Below are 20,778 nucleotides of genomic sequence, written 5' to 3' on the forward strand. Positions count from 1 at the left end.
TATAAAATATAGAGAATTTTTGTTTTGGTCAATATAATATAGAGATATACAAAGAGACTCCCAAACGTCACCGTTTCATGCCAGCGAAGCAAAACCCAAAAAAAAAAAAAGAAACGAAGACAGAAAAGCAATTCGTTACCCTTTTTTCTCTTTCATAAGTCTATAATTTAGAAGAGAGCTTTATTTACTTAAATGTTAAATGGCCTTTAGGCCTTACGGATTCACAATCTCCTCCTCCCTTCGCAACGCTTCCGCCGCCAACGGCCGCCTCTTCTCCTTCCTCTCCACCTCTCCTTCTTCTTCGTCGAAGAACCTCCTCTCGTCTCTCCGCGGATTCGCCTCCAGCGCCTCGCTCTACCGTCAACATCTCCGCCACCAACAACAATCTCGCGCGAAAGGTTTAGATAAACCGGAGACGATGGCGCAGAAGATCGGTAAATCAATCCGGCGTGCCGGTGCGCCGTCCAAGGCTAGGGTTTACGCCGATGTCAACGTCGTTAGGCCTAAGGAGTATTGGGACTACGAGTCTCTTGCTGTTCAATGGGGGTATGTATCTCTTCCTTCTTAACCTAATTGCATCGCTCTCTAGATCTTTGGTTCGTTGGTATGAGATTCGTATGCGATTGCTGGTTCTGGAATCTAGAATCTAGGTGGAATGTTGATTTAGCCTTACATATCTGGTTTTGTGTATGGTGTGTGTTGCTATTTGTGTTTGAGGTTAGCTTCGTTGATGATGATGATGATGATGCAGTGTGTAGAATGATTATGCGATTATCAGTGTTATATGAGATAATCTTTCGTCTTTGGTGTGAGATTGATCTGGTATTGCTGGTTACTTTTCGTTAGTAACCTCTTCAAAAGACGACGATGGTGGTTCTTGGCATTATAGTTTTGTGTGGTGTGGTTTATTAGTATGTATATCAATGTTTGAGGTAGCTTCTTTGGTGATGATGCAGTGTACAGGATGATTATGAGGTGGTGAGGAAAGTGGGAAGGGGAAAATACAGTGAGGTCTTTGAAGGCATCCACGCCACTGATGACGAGAAATGCGTTATCAAGATTTTGAAGCCTGTGAAGAAGAAGAAGGTTTGTAGAAAGATTCTTGAATTAAATGCTAAGGAGGAGGAAGTGTGAATTTCATCTCTGACATAAGAGTTTTTTGCTCCTCCTTACTGCAGATTAAGAGAGAGATCAAGATTCTGCAGAACCTCTGTGGTGGGCCAAACATTGTGAAGTTGCTTGACATTGTTAGAGATCAGCAGTCGAAGACACCCAGCTTGATATTCGAACATGTGAACAATAAGGATTTTAAAGTCCTCTATCCAACGCTCTCAGACTATGATGTTAGATATTATATCTATGAACTTCTAAAGGTAATTGATCGATCAAGTTTTCTTGAACCTTAGATTGGGTTTGCTTGTATAATGTAATGTTCCTTGATGCTCTGGCAAAAGTAACTAAGTATTCATTTGTTTCTGCAGGCGTTGGACTTCTGCCATTCGCGAGGAATCATGCACAGAGATGTGAAACCGCATAATGTCATGATTGATCACGAGCAACGGAAACTGCGTTTAATTGACTGGGGCTTGGCGGAGTTCTACCATCCTGGGAAAGAATACAACGTCCGTGTTGCTTCAAGGTAGTCCCTTTGTTGCTAATCTCTCTCAACTGCAAGATTCTCTTTCTTGTAATTGTTAACTATTCATAGAGGTTTTTAGCTGAAATAAGTAGATAGTTTGGATGTATAGAAGATTGCATGCACTGAGATATTAGAAGTTGCAACATACTCTTATTAATTATCTGGCTGATGTATAGGTCGAGTGTTTGCTTTCAAATTTTTTTTTTCTCATTCCATATCTTATGAGCAGATACTTCAAAGGTCCAGAGCTGCTGGTTGATTTGCAGGACTATGACTATTCCTTAGACTTGTGGAGTCTCGGGTGCATGTTTGCTGGAATGGTGAGCGGTTTTAAGCTATAACTAGTTTAATTGACTCTGTATTGATAATAAGTTCATCAGTGCTGATTTTCTTAAAACCATTTTACACTCCATTGTAGTATTTGATGTTGAAATTTGATGCAGATATTCCGCAAGGAGCCCTTCTTTTATGGTCATGACAACTATGATCAATTGGTCAAAATTGCAAAGGTAACATCTAACAAAAGCGTTCGTTATTAAACCATCGTGTCCCTTTTATCACTGAACAGAGATGACATTCCTACCAAGTTATAGCTACTAGTAAATATGATTCTGTAATGGTACGATAATATCTGCTAATAATCATGGCAGGTACTTGGCACTGACGAACTCAATACCTACCTAACCAGATACCGCATTGAATTGGACCCTAATCTTGCGTCCCTCGTTGGGAGGTAGGTATCTTTCGATTAATAGTGTTCTTGAAAGCTTTCAATGTTCCATTTTTAAGAAGCTTAGAACGATGCACTCTTGTTTTTGATATATAGACATAGCCGGAAGCCATGGTCAAAGTTCATCAACTCTGAAAACCAGCACTTAGCGGTTCCTGAGGTACATATTATTTAACAAGCCTTTATGATTTTACGGATGCAGATGACTCAGTTAGTTTCCACTTTACTTCTGTTTTGAATCAGGCTGTTGATTTTGTGGACAAGTTGCTGAAATATGATCACCAAGAAAGGCCAACTGCTAAAGAAGCAATGGTAATCAACAGTTTCGTAACTTTTTTTTTACTAAATTATTAGATTTTATTAACTCGAATTGAGAATATGTCGATTTTTTTTTCCAGGCACATCCGTATTTCTACCCGATTAGAAATGCCGAAAGCAGTCGCACCACTCGCGGCTAATGATCCTCAAAAATTTGGTTGTTCAATATTTTGATTTTCATTTCTTTACGGATTCTATTTGCTTAAAAATCAATTGGCCGTGTTTCTTTCTCTCAGTTGTGTGTTGCTGTGTGGTTTTTCTCATTTGAATCTTTTATAATATAAAATCTAACATTCTTCTTTTAACACATCAGTTTGCCTACAGAAATTGTCGAGATCTCTGGGTGTTTATAGAAAAAGTTATGGTTGTTTTTTGGGAAAATATATTGAAAGCAATTTAAAAAGAAAAAAATAAAATCTTTAGTTTATAAGAATGCATCTATGTTCACAAATTATTATTTTGCACTAGAAATATCTAATATAACGAAATATATCTAAAATGTATTTAAAATACTTAATAAGTGGAAATATGTATAAAATTGAAAGTTAAAACATATATATGATTTTACCTTAAACATATATAAATGGAGTTGTTGAACAGCTAGCAGCATAGCCATAGCTTCTGCTATGAATGGCGAGTTAGTAGGAGCTATTGCAGGGCTTCCTTGAAGCCAAGAGATGCCTTCTTTGCCAAACAAGGACTATCCTATTCCAGCTTTCTCGATTGGTGACTTCCATGAAGCATCTACAATGCAGTAGTTGTGCGTTTGTTGTTGGAGGATGTTGGTGATAGAGTTTTGCGATGCATGTTGACTAACCGCATACAAAGAAGTGGTCATTTTAGGTGATTGATTGGAATTAATCAAGAGTTTGCAAGCTGTCTCAGGAGAACAACTTCACAAACAACTTTAGATCAATGAAGTTATGAAGCCTACTCTATTCTTCAAGATATAGCTTGCCTAGCTGAGGAAGATAAGTTTATAGTCCACTATGTACCTAGGAATCAAGTTCATGTTGTTGATCAATTAGCCAAAAGAGCCAGGATTACTAATCAAAATTATGTAATATCATGGTAAACTGATAAGTCATTGTAATTCATGCTTAGGCATTAATGAAATGAAACTGTTGACAAAAAAAACATATATATGATTTTATCTTAAACATATATAAAATGAAATTGATAAACTAAAGCATAAATCGGGAAATTCAGTTAAAACTAAGGTAAATTGCGCAAACATTTTTTTCAACATCATATATATATTTTTACTAAATTTTAATTCTTCACTAGAAAATTTAATTTTAAAATTATAAATTTTCAATAAAATTTTACTAGATGTCTTTTATAATTTCTTTTAAATTTGTGTGTTATTAAATATTGTTTTCTATTCATTTTCTAAGATACTTTTGATTCTACTATCATTTGTAGTTGTTGTTTTTGGTTATCAGTTTCGTTTGGTTTTATTTTTTTTTTGTTCCAAAAACATATATACCTGTACCAATATTTATGAACATTGGTCCGATTCCGATTCAGTTTTTGGTTCTCAGTTTATGTACCCATACCTAATCTTATTGATTAATAAGTTTGATAATTTAAAAATACATTAAACTAAAAATGAGCAAAGTCCAACTAATCATCCATCTCACATATAACAAAAACATTATAATTTTATTCAGTTGGATATTTTACATAACTGCCAATTTGCCATCCCAGGCTTTATTCAATTTACATTTGGGCAATAGCACACAAGACAAAAATTTTATTTAATGCACATATAGCCAATAAACGTTCACAACACAATATAAAACTAAGATAAATCGTTGCAAAAACATTTTTTTGAACATCAGATATATAATTTTACTAAAGATTTTAATTCTTCACTAGAAAATTTAAATTTTAAAATTATAAATTTTCAATAAAATTTCACTATTCATTGATGTCTTTTATAATTTCTTTTAAATTTGTGTGTTATTAAATTATGTTTTATATTTATTTTCTAAGTTACTTCCGATTTTACTATCATTTGTAGTTGTTGTTTTTGGTTATCGGTTTTGTTTAGTTTCATTTTTTTTGTTCCAAAAACATATAAACTGTACCGATATTTATGAACATTGGTTCGATTCCGATTCAATATTTGTTTCTCGGTTTATATACCCATACCTAATCTAATTGATTAATAAGTTTGATAATTTAAAAATACATTAAACTAAAAATTAAACAAAGTCCAACTAATCATCCATCTCACATATAACAAAAACATTATAATTTTATTCAATGGGATATTCTAAATAACTGCCAATTTGCCATCCCAGGCTTTATTCAATTTACATATGGGCAAATAGCACACAAGACAACAATTTTATTTAATGCACATATAGCCAATAAACGTTCACAACACAATGTTCAACCCGCATTGATTTATTGACTCAAACGATTGAATAGAGATTCTTCTTGATCTCAGACAGGGCAGTTGCTCCGCTCGGCATATAGCTGATTCGGCGGCTCATCGACGGCAAGCCACTGCTCCACTGTGAAGCGTTGATGCTTGCTCACACTTCCAGGCTTGCTCGTCGTTACATCCACGTACACAACATACCATCCCGGCTTGTAGCCGGAGTTGTCAGAGTTTAGTCTCATAAAACATACTGGGCCTGGAAGACACCGCTCCGTCCCACTGAAGATGTCTAGATTACCGTTTTCAAAGTAGTCGTGACCTTCTGGCATTTTCCCACCCCAACTCACTAGCAGGGCCGGCTTAATACTGTCAGGGGCCCTAGGGCAAATTTTTTTTTTTTTATTTTCTAAAATTTATATAGAGATAATGTTTAAAATATTTTTAAAATTTAGTCAATAATATTTTGTATATTTTGTAATGAAAATAAAACTATATACATATCAAATAATTTTGGGCCCTTTTTAATTTTATTTATTGTATTTATAATTTTTTTTATATATAAAAATATAGATTTATAAAAAATTGGACCCCTTATTTATCATTACACGGGGGGACACGGGCTCGGACCCGGGGCGGTCGCACCGCTTGTCCCCCCTTGTAAGCCGGCCCTGCTCACTAGGTCTTTAATTTCGATGTACTCTTCGGATTGGTCGGCCAGTACAATCCCTATGATCGCATCTGTGCCCGAGTCGGCTCTCGTTCCTGTCTGGATATTGATTGTGTAGGTGCAAGTTTGCTGCAAAATCAAGAGGAAAAAAAATGTTTATAGCCAAATAGTTTAAACTAATTTGGCAAGATAAAAAAAGTCATAATAATAGGAGATTTGGGGGACATACGTCCGCCAATGCAACGACAGAGTTGGTGGCCATAGTTAGTGATTTGAATGTGAGAATTAGGCATTTGATCTGTCCAACTTTTTATAGAGCTGGAGACGGGATATCTCTTAAGGAGAAGAGACCATTTATTAGTTGCTTTTTTAGTAGAGTGTGAAGTTGACGGCACAACCACAGAGAAAGACATGTACAACGTTTTCTTTGCTTAGATTTTTTAAAATTATTGGATTAGGTGGAGTGGAACATATAATGTTAACATATCTAGTATGGCATATGTTAGATTCGGATTTATTATGGGCGTCCAACTTAAAACCAATTGACGATTAGTGGATTGACCCTAACATTTTATATAGTAATAGATTAATTCTTATATTTCCGATGTGGGATGTTTCTCATCAATACCATCCCTCACGCTCAGGCATCTAAGTCTGAAGCGTGGACAATGTGGGAATAACATCCGCAGAGGGTCCAACATCGGTATAGTAGTAGTAGTTGTAGTAAATTAGGTCAAAGGATCTTACCATGTTAGATTCGGGTTTATTATGTGCTTCCAACTTAAAACCAATTGACGATTAGTGGATTGGCCCCAACCTTTTATATAGTAATAGATTAATTCTTATATTTCCGATGTGGGATGTTTCTCATCAATAGCATAGATGACATCACTGATCGTCGATTCGAGATGAAGCATAACATCAATAAGTGGACATCTATGTGTTTCAACACATTAAATAAATTTAACACATCTTAATCCACCTTAGATTTAAAATCTATTCAACATTTTCATTATATTGATTCTACAGTTGAACAGTTGAATGTTGTGTTCAAACCACACTCGCCACAGCACCTAATTATGGAATAGAGCTCTGGAGTTTGCTTGAAACGAAGTCCATTGTAAGTGGTCTTATAGTAAATCTGATTAAATCTAACATAAAGTAGAAACAACATTAAAATTTTATTGGATTGGATTTTTTACATTATTGCCATCACACGTCAAAAGACGATATCACAAAAGCACACAAGACGACAATTTTATTCATTATACATATATCGCCATTAAACGTTCATAAGACGAGTCTCCAAGATACCCTTATTAATTTATTGATTCATACGATTGAATAGGGACTCTTCTTGATCACAGACGGGCAGTTGTCCCGTTCGGCATATAGCAGATACGGCGGCTCACTGTTGGCAAGCCATTGCTCCACTGTGAAGTGTTGATACTTGCTTGGAGTTCCAGTCTTGGTTGTCTTCACATCCACGTACGCAGCATACCAACCGGGCTTGTGGCCGGAGCCGTCAGAGTTCAGAGTCATAAAACATATTGGGGTCGGAAAACACTTCTCCGTCCCAGTGAAAATATTAGAGAGAAAATCCCACATTGAAATATGAAAGGGACTTGAGTAATATATAAGGAACTTGAGCCAATACACTAATTGCCAATTAGTTTTAGGTTGGAAGCCTATCTAGCTCAACATGGTATCAGAGTCCGATCCATGCAGTCCAATCCGATCCATTATCGATCCTTGCCCGAACATTCCGAGATTGACATTCAAATAGCCATCATCTCGAGGGGGCGTATTAGGGATACATGTTCCACATCGATATTAGAAGGGATCCTTAGCAATATATAAGATGGATGGGCCACTCCACTTAGCATCAATTGGTTTTAGGTTGGAAGCCCATCTAGCTTAACAGAAAATGTCCAGATAATCATTCTCGAAGTAGTCGCGACCTGGTTCCATATTCCCACCCCAACTCACTAGGTTTTTAATTTCGATGTACTTTCCGGATCTGTCGGCCAGTACAATCCCTATGACCGCATCTGTGCCGGAGTCATGTCTTGATCCTGTTTTGACAGAGATTGTGTAGTGGCAATTTTCCTACAAAATCGAGAGAAATATATAACCCCAAGGAATCAAAGTTTATAACCAAACAGTTTAAACTATTTTCACTCGATAAAAAAAGTCATAATATAGGAATGATGATGAGATTTGGGGGACATACACTCGCCAATGCAACGACAGAGATAGTGGCGATGAGAACAAAGAGGAGCTGAATGTCATGACGAGCCATAGTTAGTGATTTGAATGTGAGGAATAGAGATTTGATATGTCCAGCTATTTATAGAGGTGGAGACTTAAGATTTCTTTCAAGGTGAAGAGCCCATTTATTAGCTGCTTTTTGGAGTAGAGTGTGAAGTTGACGTTGCAGCCTCAAAGAAGACAAGTACAACGTTTTCTTTTCTTAGATTATGTTAGATTAGGTGTAGTGGACAACATAATTTTAACATTTCTACTATTAGAAGATTAGGTGGAGTGGATCATATAGTTTTAACATTTCTAGTACGACAAGATTAGGTGGAGTAGATCATATAATGTTAACATATACAGTATGACATACATGGCATCCCTGATCGTATTTTAGGTTGGAAATGTAGCATAACACACATTGATAAACTTATAGGGGTTGATCCATTTATTAGCTGCTTTGGAGTAGAGTGTGAAATTGACGTTGCAACCTCAAAGAAGACAAGTACAACGTTTTCTTTTCTTAGATTATGTTTTTTTTTTTGCTTAGATTTTAGATTAGGTGTAGTGGGACATATAGTTAACATATCTAGTATGACATCAGGTATAGTGAATTAGTAAATTATTATTAGCATGCATTTAACGTTGTTTAAAGAAGTCAGTACAACTTTTTTATTTTCTTAGATTATGTTTTATTAGATTAGTTGAAGTGGATATTATGATTCTAGCATGTCTAGTATGACATAGATAACATCATTGATCTTATAATTAGGACAACTTGGTATCCCTTATATATTACTCTTCCACGCAACTTGTGCAGAACACAGCACGATTATATTAATTTTAATTTTTCTGTTTTTGCGTTTATATCTCTAATTCATTTCAGTACCGCGCCTACACTACCGGGGGTCTGGGGAACATGAGTCTAACACTCAATGATATATTCTTGTCTTTTTTTTTTTTTTTTTGGTCAATGATATATTCTTGTCTAAGACATAAAATACCGAGTGTATTAATTCTAGCCACATTTTTCATATGGTTAGTTTGTTAATTTTTAAATTTTTGTTGGTTATATGCCCCAATTTCTCTTCTTCTTTTTTTAACTTTTCACGACAAAAGTATCAAAGCATCTTTCTACTAACATGTTTATTGTAAGTTTGTTTATCATATTTGTTTATTATACTTGTGGCATATACTATATATGTCATCTATTGTATGTGTCATGTAATTTATCTTTATATTATGATAAAAGTCACCATCTTACCAACTAACATATTTGTTTATTATCTATATTATTAAAACTGAAGTACACTTTAGTAATGTTTGGAAACATGAATAGTACTATAACTGAAAATTGTTTGGAAACGAAGATAGCAGTACTACATTAATTGTATTTCCATATTTCACTCATATTAATTATATTGTCTTAACAATATTTCACATCATTAATTATATTACCATAATAATAATAGTGTAGATTTTATTTAGTAGTTAATCAATATTAGTTTTGTGTCAATTATAAAATCAAAAAAAAAAAATAACTGAGTTTTGCATAAGGTTAAGCGTTTGTTTTAATTTGTTTTACTATAACATTTTTTTTTCAATCAGTGGAAAATTACGTAGCCAAAAACATAATTCAAAAACATGTTTAGTGAATAAAATCATAACTTAAATCAAAATAATAAAAATGAATTACATTCATTGTCACTTAATTTTTCACTCAATATAATTGCTTACTAAATAAAAAAAAACTCTTTCAGTTTCACTTAATTTAGCAAAACACATAAAAATATCATTTATATTAGTTTATAAAATCAGTTAGGCATGAACACTAAATATCCACTTAGGTACGAGTCGTTCCTTTCGGGTATCGTTTTATTTTGTTTTAAAATTACTCACTCCTTGAATATTATAAATTTATGTATAGGTTTTGAGTTGAATCCTTTTGAGTCTGGATGAGTTTGGTTCTGATGTATATGACCCTAAAATATCTAAATAACCAATGTATTTGAAACGGGTTTGGATATTTGTACCAAAAATAACCATATTATCTGATTCGATCCGGATCTTTTGAATACAATTAGTTATATTACGACATATCTAAAATATAAAACACTAATTATGAAAAACAAATATTAATGTATAAAAATATAAGTATAGTTTTATTTTAGTAATTTCATTAATTATATTACTTTAACAATATATCACATCATTAATTATATTTACCGTAAAAGTAATATTGTAGATTTTTATTTATTAGTTAATCAATATTAACTTTGTGCAATTATAAAAAAAATAAAAATGTAAGATAACCGAGTTTTGCATATGGTTAATAGTTTGGTTTAATATGTTTTACTAAAACTTTCTTTTGTCTTAGTTCCAATTGGTGAAAAATTACATAGCAAAACACATAATTCAAAGGCATAGTTTATATGAACAAGATAATAATTTAAATCAAAATAATTAAAAAGTATTACATTTATTATCACTTAATGTTTCACTTCATATAACTATTTTATTAAATAAAAAATTCTTTCTATTTTTCTTATTTTTGCCAAATATAGAAAGAGTTTCCTTTTTAATCTATTTGCAAAATCAGTTAAGTATGGACATTCGGATACTCATTGAGGTACAAGTTGTTTCTTTCGGGATTAATTTTTTTGGATTTTTAAATTAGGCGCCACTTGGATATTATAAATTTATGTATGATGCTTGAGTTGGATCCTCTCGGGTCTGAATGATTTTGATTTTGATGTGTAGAAATATAAAAATATTTAATTAACCAATGTATCTGAAAAGAGTGTATATTTGTACCAAAAATAATCTTATTACCCGATTCAATCCAAATATTTTGAATACAATTAGTTATACGACGACACATCTTAAATATATAACACTAATGATAAAATAACAAATAATTTATAAAACCGTAAAAATTAACACCCGCACGGACGTGCGGGTCAATCTCTAGTAATTGCATTATTGTGTTATATTATATATGATGAAAATCCAGCATATTCCTATTAACATGTTTTGTTTATTATATTTGTGTCATCGTCAGGCCCGGCCCTGGGGTAAAGCCCGTAAAGCAGGGGCTTGGGGCGCCAAACGCTATTAAAATGTTAAAGGCATAAAGTACAGCGAAGTTTTGTTGGGGTAGTGGCTGCGTACATCTTAATATCTTCTTCAGGCGCGGGTTCGAACATGACTCCAGCCCATTTTTTTTATTTTTAATAAAGGCAAGCTGCCATTTTTTATTTTTAACAAAGGCAAATTGCCAATTAATTATAAGATTCGAATAATAACTAAATAATTTGATCGTAGAGATTTTGATTACCTTTTCTATTTTTTAAAATTTCCTTATATATTATATTAAATAATAAGTTTTTTTTCAACTTATATAATTTCCTTATATAATATGTAATATATTATATTATATTCTGTCTTTTCAACTTGTTTTTTAATTTTTTCTTGCAACTTCAATCATATTCCACCATTTCTTAATCTATGTAAGTTTTTTTTTTTTTTTTTCATTTAACTTTTGATTGTTAGTAATTTGTTCTATGTTCTAAGCTTCTAGCATATGTAAAAAAAATATAGCTAAGGGGCAGCATATTTAGAGTGTGCTTTAGGTGCCACGGATGTCCTGACCGGCACTGGTCATCGTGCATATATATAATTTGATCTATTGTGTATTTAATGAAGACATGACAATTATTGTATCTTCTAATCGCCGAAAGGTAAACCAAAATTATATAGTAATCCAATTTTAAAAGGAAAACTCTCTTAACTAAATCCCATCTCATTATTTTTTCTTTGTCTCCGTCACTGCTTTCAAGGTGGCCGGCGTTCTTTACCGTCACCGGAAGATGCCATGTTAGTCAACTCTTTCATCTCTTCTCAAGTGTCTCATCAGTACTAAGGATGAGGGATTTTAAGGAAAGGGAGAGCGATTATGTACAGTGAAACCGAATTGTTTGGTGTGCGGGGCACTTACAATTAAGATAGTTTAGCCAATTCTCTTTAAGAACAAAGAAGAACAAAATAATTAAAATGAAAATTTAATAATGGATATTTTTGTTCTATATTTAAGTTAAAAGTGGGAGGAAACAATAGATAAAAATACATTCCTTGTAAATAATGTAAAATTAAAAAAAATGAAGGGAAATTTATTATTTTTACTCATTCTCTTTTTTTCTGTGCAACATTTCTTTTTATTTTCCTGGTACTATTTAGAGACTAAAAAAATATTATTAGTGAATTTTTGAGAGATTTTTCCACAAAAAAATAATTATAAAATACAATATAAGGAATGTGTAAATAAGACATATGATTATTTTGTAACATTCCGATTTTTGGTATATATGGAAAGGTTTAAAAAAATTGATTTGATTTTCAATATCACCAAAATTCGCTTACCTTTTCGGGCACACATCCGTTTAGAATTTATAGTTGAGCGTGTTTGAATTGGAGTAGTAGAAGAATGAGTGATCTATCGGGAAGTGATTTGTGATATCATACGAGTGAGGCCAAAACACAGAAAAAAGTTATGTTGTGATTACATCATCAGTAAACATAACTAATGAGTCTTCCAAAAATTAACACACCGCCGTTTGCAGGAATGGCCCACGGGCTGAGAGATTAGTCGTAGACGGTCGGGGCGTTACAGATTTCTCATTTGAGAAACTTAAGAAAAATGTCGAAAGACTAGTGTTACACATGTGTACATGTCATTTTAAAATATTTTATTTTTAATAAACAACTGAATTATTTAAACTCCTAATATAATAATGTCTAGAGACTAAACCCATGAATGCATATGCTCTAGGTGTCTTTGATGATCTCCTAAATAGAACTTAATTAATGGGTGAAATGTGAGTACCAGAACACAAAGGGTTATTTTTGAGAACCAAGGAAAATACGGTGTTGAATCACAACAATAGGAAACTATTGGTAAATAAATAAACTTATTCAAAAATGAAACAGAAAAAAAAAGAGATGAAAAGTTGCAACCAAAAAAAAAGACAAAAACATTGCTTGTGTCAAAAGGAACTTATATTCTGTAAGAATAATAGGTTTTCTCAGCATTACACTGCTATCTTCTTCAAGCCAGCAGCGATCGGCATCCCTAAGAAGCCAACGAATATGCTGAAGAACCACTGGACAAATGTGAGAGGTGTGGTGCTTGCGAATGTCCCCAAGAACTCAATGATTATGATCTGAAAGAAAACAGTTACACCAATAACAACCACGAACACATAGTTGTCGAGTATGCCTTTGAATACATCGATCTCTTCCATCTCCCGCGAGCTTATCTCATTGAAGACCTGAACAATAAGAACAAAACCAGAGTACTCGTAATACCCACTTTTGAGTGTTTTGAATATTTATGTTTTTTTTTACCTGACAAAAGACGAAACAGTTGAAGATAAGCGTGTTCAACACAAGAGTAGAATCAGAACCAACAAGACCAAACAGTGACTTCCCTTTGGCCTGTAGAAGCCAAATGATAACGAACTGATAAACAGCTTGTCCTAAGATGTTCCTCCACATTGCGTTTGTAATGAAATTCCCTTTCCTTCCAACGGGCATTCGCTTCATCAGCTCGTTGTTAGGCGGCTCAGTAGCTAGAGCAAGAGCTCCAAGCGTGTCCATTATCATGTTGACCCAAAGCAGTTGCACAGCAGTTAGAGGAGCACTTCCTGTGTAAAGATGCAAAACATCGTAAAAATGAAAAACATTTAACATAACTAAATCAGCCAGTTTGGTTTAAACTCACCGGTCAAGCAAGCTGAAGAGAAGTTAACAATGAGGGCAACGACATTGACCGTTAGCTGGAACTGCACAAACTTCTGGATGTTAATGTAAACCGAACGTCCCCATTTCGCCACCGTCACAATCGTACTGAAATTATCGTCGAGTATGATAACATCTGCACTCTCTTTTGCCACCTAGTGTCATTGCACAAAAGTATTTCAAAATAAAATAAAAGGTTTTTGAAAAAAAGGTTTTGAGCCTCTTTAAACATTTTAGACTCACTTCTGTTCCGGCAATGCCCATTGCTAATCCTATGTCAGCCTCATGGAGTGCTGGTGCATCGTTCGTTCCGTCACCAGTAACGGCAACAACTTCATCAAAAGTAGTCCTCAGCTGCTTCACAAGTGTATGTTTGTCCATGGGAGAAGAACGAGCCATCACCTGTCAAGAGAAAGTTCTTCGTTTCAAGACTTCACTAGATCAAGAAAAGAAAAAAGTCTAAATCAACCAACGAGCTGTTGGCCTAGTGGTTAAGGAGTGTCTAGTAGGCACTCCGCCACTTGAGTTCAATTCTCGTTGGAAAAAACTATATACAATGTTTGGATTCCCGGCAAAGAGGTGAAATCGTATTTTTTTTATAAAAAAAAGAAGTCTAAATCAAGAAATAATGATTGATGACCTGAATCTTGGGAATGAGTTCAAGTAACTCTTCCTGATTCTTCTCTCTGAACACAGGACCTTCAATGGCTACACCATCATCAGTGAGGATTCCACATTCTCTAGCAATAGCTTTTGCAGTGTTGATGTTATCTCCCGTAACCATTCTCACCATAATACCAGCACGGCGACAAAGCTCCACGGACTCTCTGACTCCAGGACGAACAGGGTCTTTGATGCCAACGATGCCTATGCAAGTAAACCCTGAAGCCGGGATACCTTCATCCGCAGAGAACCCATTTTCGATATCCATATAAGCCAGGCAAAGCGTGCGAAGCGCTTCATTTGCAAACTCATTGATTGTGACATTCAAGTACTTGATGGATTCTTCATCAAGCGGAACAGCTTCGCCACTCGAGTTGATAACATTCTGGCAAGCAGCCAAAACTATTTCAGAAGCTCCCTTGGTGTGAGCGCGAACGCGTCCTCCTTCAGGTAGCTCAATAACTACTCCCATTCTCTTCTTTGTGGAGTTAAACGGCTCAACTTTAATGACTTTGTATGATTGTCTCTCTTCTTGGAACTTACCTCCAAGAGATAGTCCAAACTCCAATATAGCAGTCTCCGTTGGCGTCCCCAATATCTCCGTCTTGCCTTGTTTGTTCACGACAACTTCGCCTCCCGTGTTATTAAAAATCGACTGTTGAAGTAGTTTTAAAGCAGCCTCAGGGATGTCAGACTGCAAACTCGAACCCTTGCTCGCTACATCTTGAACATTCATGCAAATGCAAGACTTCACAACGGTCATGTGATTGGTTGTTAGAGTACCGGTCTTGTCACTGCAAATAGTAGTCGCGGATCCCATCGTCTCACAAGCTGCTAAATGTCGAACAAGGGCTTTATCGTTCATCATTTTCTTCATCGCGAACGCGAGGCTAAGAGTCACAGCCAAAGGCAAGCCTTCAGGAACCGCAACGACAACAATCGTCACAGCGATGGCAAAGTATTCAAGAAGCTCTAATGCCTCGTCCCCCGACCACCTCCAGTGAGTGCTCAACGAAAGCTTCCTCATAAACATTCCTTGCACCAAAACGGCAAACGTGACAACGGCGAAGAAGAGACCTATTTTACCGATGATAGTTGCAACTCCGTTAAGTTTCACTTGCAACGGGGTTTCATCATCGCCTCCTTCGCTAAGAGTGGCCATTAGCTTCCCCCACTGTGTCCTCATACCAACCGTTGTAACCAGCATCTTACACGACCCATCTTGCACTTTAGTTCCAGAGAGAAGGAAAGGGTTCTGGGCATTCACCATGACAGGCTCACTCTCTCCAGTCAAACTCGATTCATCGATCACAACGGAGAAACCAGAGAGAAAAAGACCATCGGCAGGAACCTGGTCTCCAATCGCGAGATGAACAATGTCACCAGGAAGCAGCTCATATATAGACAGCTTCTGTCTAAACCCGCTTCGCGTAACCTGAACCGTGATCTTCTTCTTTTCTTTGTCTAAATCCCTGAACTGCAATGATTGTCTGTAGTCACTAGTCGCTGTGACGAACACGACCAAAAGGATACTAGCGACGATGCCAAGACCATCGTGTGACCCTTGAGGCCATCCTTCAGTTGCGATTCCAACTATCAAAGAGAAGAAAGCGCAAACGCCTAGAATCATGAGCGTCATGTCATGAAGGGCTTCCCAAACGAATATCCAGAAACTCTTCAGCTCGCTTTCCGCGAACTTGTTGATTCCGAATAGCTCTTGCCTTTGGATCAGCTGATCGGATTCACCTGAGAGACCAGCGTTAGGACATGCCTTGAGCTTCCCTGAAAGCCCATCAACTCCACCATGAAACTTGAGCTTCTTCACATCGTGACTTTCAACTATTGATCCTAACTCATCTGCGCAAATGTCATAGCCTGCTGCTTTTACCTCTTCAGGCACGGTGTAATCACTTGGAGAAACTCCTGAAAAAAAATCCATTTCAAAATTATAAAATAACATTTTACACAAATGGAAAAAAATAAAGTGGAAAAAAATAATAATAAAGTGAACATTCTGATAAATTATCCACCCGAGATAAATTGGAATGCGGCTTTTGACACGAGAACTGCAATCTTCAATTTCTCCTGGATTGTGAAAATTGCAAATATATAAATTAGGAGGGAAAATTTAAAAGTTCCATAAACCTATAGATCCAAAACTAAATCAATCACAAGTTAGATGTTGTACAAATCGTAGCAGGGTTATTAAAAAAATGTAACCAAATAGACTAAACATATTGAAATCAAAATTTTAGGTCAAATGGCCTAAAACAAAATTTTAGGTCAAATGGCCTTTATGAAAGTTGAATGTGTGAAAATAAATGAAATATACATGAAATTGATATACCTTTGTGCATTGAGCTTATCCTTTTATAGACTAAACTAAGTAGTTCATTTGCTATAATTAAACGCACCATCTCATCAATTCAACTCATGGGTTTTACCAAACAGAAAAATTACAGTAAATATCCTACATATTTCTTCTTCTTATAAAAGAAGTCTCAGAAGTATGGTGTATAGTATTATTGTAAATTCTTATATATTATTATCGGGTGTTGCGATTACAGTCTCAACAAAACTCTATCAGGTGTTTTAAAATTATCTAAATTCCGCCACATTTGTGAGAAATTAATTGAATTCGGTAAAAATAATAAATCTTGTCTCTGCATATTCGTTTATATCATCGTTTCAGTCGTTTCCCGGTTCATGGTTTTCAATAGATACTATACGTTTGCAGCTCTACAATTTTAGTTCAATAAATATTATGCATGTTTATCACTTGAATCATATTAAATACTGTGAATTATTTCATCATATACAATTCTATAAAAAAAAGTTATGTAAATGTTTTATGATTGATCTATAATGGTTCTGCAAACGCTAAGATCATCTGACCTCATATACACTTGATTTACACAATACATAAAACGGTTTCGGCGATAGCTAAGGCAGGTTCACAATAATACAGCGTAATATTCTATAATCGGATGTTGTGATTAGTCCCGTTGGGGTTGTGTCCTATGTTTCAAAGTTTCTAAATAACATGAAAAAATCTCGCATATGTGTGTGTATTCATACAAAAAATAGACTAAAAGTGTGCAACCATTTCAAACCATAATTTGAAAAATACAAGAAGAAGCACCTGATTGGTCTTGCGCATGGCGGCAGCTTCGTAACGCTTGGAGAGGTTTGCCGTGAAGCGAAATCGACGTTTTGGATTCTTTACGACGCCACAGAGATTCCGCCATTTTTCGAGCACTTCCTCCGACGAATGTTTGGCCTTAACGTCAAAATTCTGGTTCAAGTAACTCTCCATGTTTACTCTTATGGATCACAGCTTCAATGGCTGTTTCTTATGTAAAACGATCTCAACCTTTTCTATTCTCTTTTATTTTATGTTTTTTTTTTGTTTGTGGAGGAAGAAAAGAAGAAGCAGAAGAATCGCAAACTTAAATGGAGAAGGGAGATGAAAGCGAGTTTTAAGATCTGAGCTTTTTTAAGCTTTGAGAAATTGACCGAGTCCTTGGTTTAAGCTGAGTCGAGTAGCTTAATTTAAATAGTTTCGCGAGATTCAATTATGCTAATCAAAACCCAATTATCCGGTTATTAATAAGAGTAATAATGTATATGAAGTAGTGTATTGTTTATGCACGTTGGTATTATATGCTACATACATTCATGCAGGACGTATGCATGAAGAGCAGGGACATATTGAGTTATGTTACTGTTATTAAAATTTTCGTTGCATATTAATAAAACACAATAAAATATTTTGCGTTTGGTCATTAGTGTGATGAATAATATATATCAAATTTGGTACAGATCATTATTAATAAAACACCAGATTTGATGTAATTGTGTAGTTTTTGAAGCTCCATTAAACATGACATAACATGAATTTTAGTGTTTTAGAGTCTTATTGGAATCGGCCTTAGAAACTTAGTATTAGAAAATCTCTCCCTACATGTGCTGATGTGCATTAATGATTTTCGCTCAAGTTTTCTAACTGTTTAAACTTCAACCATAAACTTTACTACTTTAGTCAAACTGATAATATTAGCATTGTAATTATGATATACTATCAATAGTATCTAGAGCAAGCAATTTTCATTTATGATAACAATTTTCAGTATAATAGCAATCAATTTGAGATACTACAAAATAATGATAATAGCTAGTATTTCACAAACTATTTTTTTTTTTAAATTCAAAATCACTGGATTGAAAACCTAGTTCATCAAAAACTTAACTAAAATTTAATGTTAGAAAAAGAAAATTGCTTTCTATTAAAGCAAGCAATTATTGTTTTCTGTCATTAAATTTTATTGAGTTGTATTATTAACTAGGTTTTTTGAACTGGCTAACTGTGGTTCAATTTCTTCAAAAAGTACAAAGTGTATTTTTAGCTATTTAACCATGAAAATCTTCGTTGTTCAAAAAAAAAAAACCATGAAAATACACGTAATATTCATATTTTTTTGGTCTAAAATATTGGTAGATACTTTGTTTCTATCCGCAACTGTATAACTATAGCCACAAATATTTTATACCTAGTTTTTGGTTATTTATAATTTTTCTTGCAGTTAAAATAGTTATGAAAGGAGTTGTGGATAAATCCATTGGTAAGCTGTCAGTTGATATATTACCATTGTTTACCTATTGCATGTAAAAAAAGTATTACACAAGACACTTTTTAAGTTCTTAATTACATTATGATACGCTTTTCCTGGGGTTTTCTTATTGATTCGCAAACTACTTACACATTGACATGAAAAAAGCTTTCCCAACTTCTCGACATCAACACTAGTCAATTCTATAATATTCTCTCTACGCTGCTAGGTCGATTTAGAGGGCAAGCCACCCAAACGATCCCTTAGGACAATTTTAGAGAACATGTTTTATTTAGGTTTTTCATTAATAATTTTCTACTATTTACATGTAAATATAATTATTTTGATAATAATAATATTTATTAAAAATCATTATTATTTATAGAACTTTTACTAATAAATTCATTTAATACGTATTGTTACGTAATAATGAGTGCTCAAAGTATTTGTGTTTGAGGATTCGAACCATCAGAGATTATGGGGAATTCCAGATACGCAAGCTCGTTCCTCGAGCATCACTTGATTGAAGATTTCAATGTTAAAAAAATCTGAGCCCTCACAAATCTTTTAATTTACAAAGTTGTTTCCATGTCACCCATGAAATTTTCCTTTTGTTATTATCACTACTCCTCCATCACGCTAGTGAGTTTCACGCACACATATTTTGGTAGTTTAAACTTTAAAGTACGACATATCGAACATTGGAAGGACCAATCCCATAGACTTAAGAAGATTTTTGTACCTCCATGAGACATAGACTTCACAAACCAAACATTCAACTTTTCTGTATAAAGCTCAATGGTTTGTAACAGTGTAACGAAGTGTATATCAGTATATATATCATTCAGAATAAGATAAAAAAACGAAAAACTGACATGAAATCTTTGGCAAAAATATTGTAAGGTATAGTTGGCTATAGGGGGGGCGTTCAGATACACATTCGGATTCGGTTTAGATCTATTCAGATTACAGATTTTCATGGTCAAAGATTTCAATTTCATTCGAATATTTACAAATTTCGGTCTGGATTCAGTTCGGATCTTTTCAGGTTTGTTCGGGTTTGGATAACCCGCTTAAATTATTTTTTAAAATTTTAAATTCGTTATATACTTTAAATTTCTTAAAATTTAAAAATAAAATAATATATTACATATAAATTTGAATAGCGTATGCCAACATGCCTAAATTTAACATATAAATTGTTTTGACTAGAATATTTTCATAGAGAATCAATAGATATTTCAAGTGTTTTTTTGAAGTATTGTTTAACTATTTTAGACATTTACTTTCAACTATTTGTATATATTTTAAAGTTTTTTTGGAAACTTCAAAATATCTTATGTATTTTGGATATTTTTATATATTAAATCTAAAAATTATTAATATATTCAGGTATATAAATTTATTTTGAATTCATTCGGATATTCGAAATACTGGTTCGGATCGGGTTCGGGGATTCGGTTCTCTATATACAAAATTTTGAAACCGTTCGAATAATTGACCAATTTTGGTTCTGGATTTGATACTATTTTCGGATCGGATTCTGTTCAATTTTCAAATTCGAATTTTTGGTCCAGTCCTACTCGCATGGTTGGATAGGGGTTAAGTCCCGTTATGTCAATAAAAATCTCTAAAAATGCTGGAATATCAATTATGAATTTTTTTCATGGGGGGTAAATGGAATTAAATATCTCTCGGATTTCTGGA

The 20,778-nt window shown here is 34.2% G+C and overlaps 3 protein-coding genes across 3 annotated transcripts; 1 reads left to right on the plus strand and 2 right to left on the minus strand.

The window, feature by feature from the left end:
* Positions 1–143: 143 nt before the first annotated feature.
* On the plus strand, positions 144–2,994 carry LOC103842445 (casein kinase II subunit alpha-4, chloroplastic). The gene is made up of 10 exons (XM_009119066.3): positions 144–546; positions 957–1,086; positions 1,179–1,373; positions 1,482–1,639; positions 1,869–1,959; positions 2,083–2,148; positions 2,290–2,372; positions 2,466–2,529; positions 2,613–2,681; positions 2,768–2,994. Exons 1-10 carry the CDS (start codon positions 200–202, stop codon positions 2,825–2,827), a joined length of 1,263 nt encoding a protein of 420 aa, XP_009117314.1. The 5' UTR covers positions 144–199; the 3' UTR covers positions 2,828–2,994.
* Positions 2,995–4,907: 1,913 nt separating this feature from the next.
* Positions 4,908–6,632, minus strand: LOC103842446 (PLAT domain-containing protein 2-like). The gene is made up of 3 exons (XM_009119067.2): positions 5,976–6,632; positions 5,759–5,875; positions 4,908–5,429 (listed from the first exon to the last, which is right to left on the minus strand). The coding sequence occupies exons 1-3, from the start codon at positions 6,006–6,008 to the stop codon at positions 5,142–5,144; spliced, it is 438 nt and encodes a 145-aa protein (XP_009117315.1). The 5' UTR covers positions 6,009–6,632; the 3' UTR covers positions 4,908–5,141.
* A 4,826-nt stretch (positions 6,633–11,458) lies between these two features.
* Positions 11,459–20,544, minus strand: LOC103842447 (putative calcium-transporting ATPase 7, plasma membrane-type). The gene is made up of 7 exons (XM_009119068.3): positions 17,604–20,544; positions 16,492–16,546; positions 14,439–16,384; positions 14,042–14,200; positions 13,782–13,953; positions 13,406–13,704; positions 11,459–13,329 (listed from the first exon to the last, which is right to left on the minus strand). Exons 1-7 carry the CDS (start codon positions 17,775–17,777, stop codon positions 13,090–13,092), a joined length of 3,045 nt encoding a protein of 1,014 aa, XP_009117316.1. The 5' UTR covers positions 17,778–20,544; the 3' UTR covers positions 11,459–13,089.
* Positions 20,545–20,778: the final 234 nt, after the last annotated feature.

This window comes from Brassica rapa, chromosome A09 (genome assembly GCF_000309985.2).
Source record: "Brassica rapa cultivar Chiifu-401-42 chromosome A09, CAAS_Brap_v3.01, whole genome shotgun sequence".
Taxonomy (NCBI): domain Eukaryota; kingdom Viridiplantae; phylum Streptophyta; class Magnoliopsida; order Brassicales; family Brassicaceae; genus Brassica; species Brassica rapa.

Coding starts and splice junctions, on each gene's coding strand:
- LOC103842446 (XM_009119067.2), bottom strand. CDS start 6,008: ATGGCCACCAACTCTGTCGTTGCATTGGCGGAC. Junction 5,876..5,975: donor CTGTCGTTGCATTGGCGGAC/GTATGTCCCCCA, acceptor TTGATTTTGCAG/CAAACTTGCACCTACACAAT. Junction 5,430..5,758: donor AGTACATCGAAATTAAAGAC/CTAGTGAGCAGG, acceptor AAGCCGGCCCTG/CTAGTGAGTTGGGGTGGGAA.
- LOC103842445 (XM_009119066.3), top strand. CDS start 200: ATGGCCTTTAGGCCTTACGGATTCACAATCTCCTCCTCCCTTCGCAAC. Junction 2,149..2,289: donor AATTGGTCAAAATTGCAAAG/GTAACATCTAAC, acceptor TAATCATGGCAG/GTACTTGGCACTGACGAACT. Junction 2,373..2,465: donor CTTGCGTCCCTCGTTGGGAG/GTAGGTATCTTT, acceptor TTTGATATATAG/ACATAGCCGGAAGCCATGGT.
- LOC103842447 (XM_009119068.3), bottom strand. CDS start 17,777: ATGGAGAGTTACTTGAACCAGAATTTTGACGTTAAGGCCAAACATTCG. Junction 16,385..16,491: donor CGCATTCCAATTTATCTCGG/GTGGATAATTTA, acceptor ATTTTTTTTCAG/GAGTTTCTCCAAGTGATTAC. Junction 13,330..13,405: donor ACTGTTTCGTCTTTTGTCAG/GTAAAAAAAAAC, acceptor CTTATTGTTCAG/GTCTTCAATGAGATAAGCTC.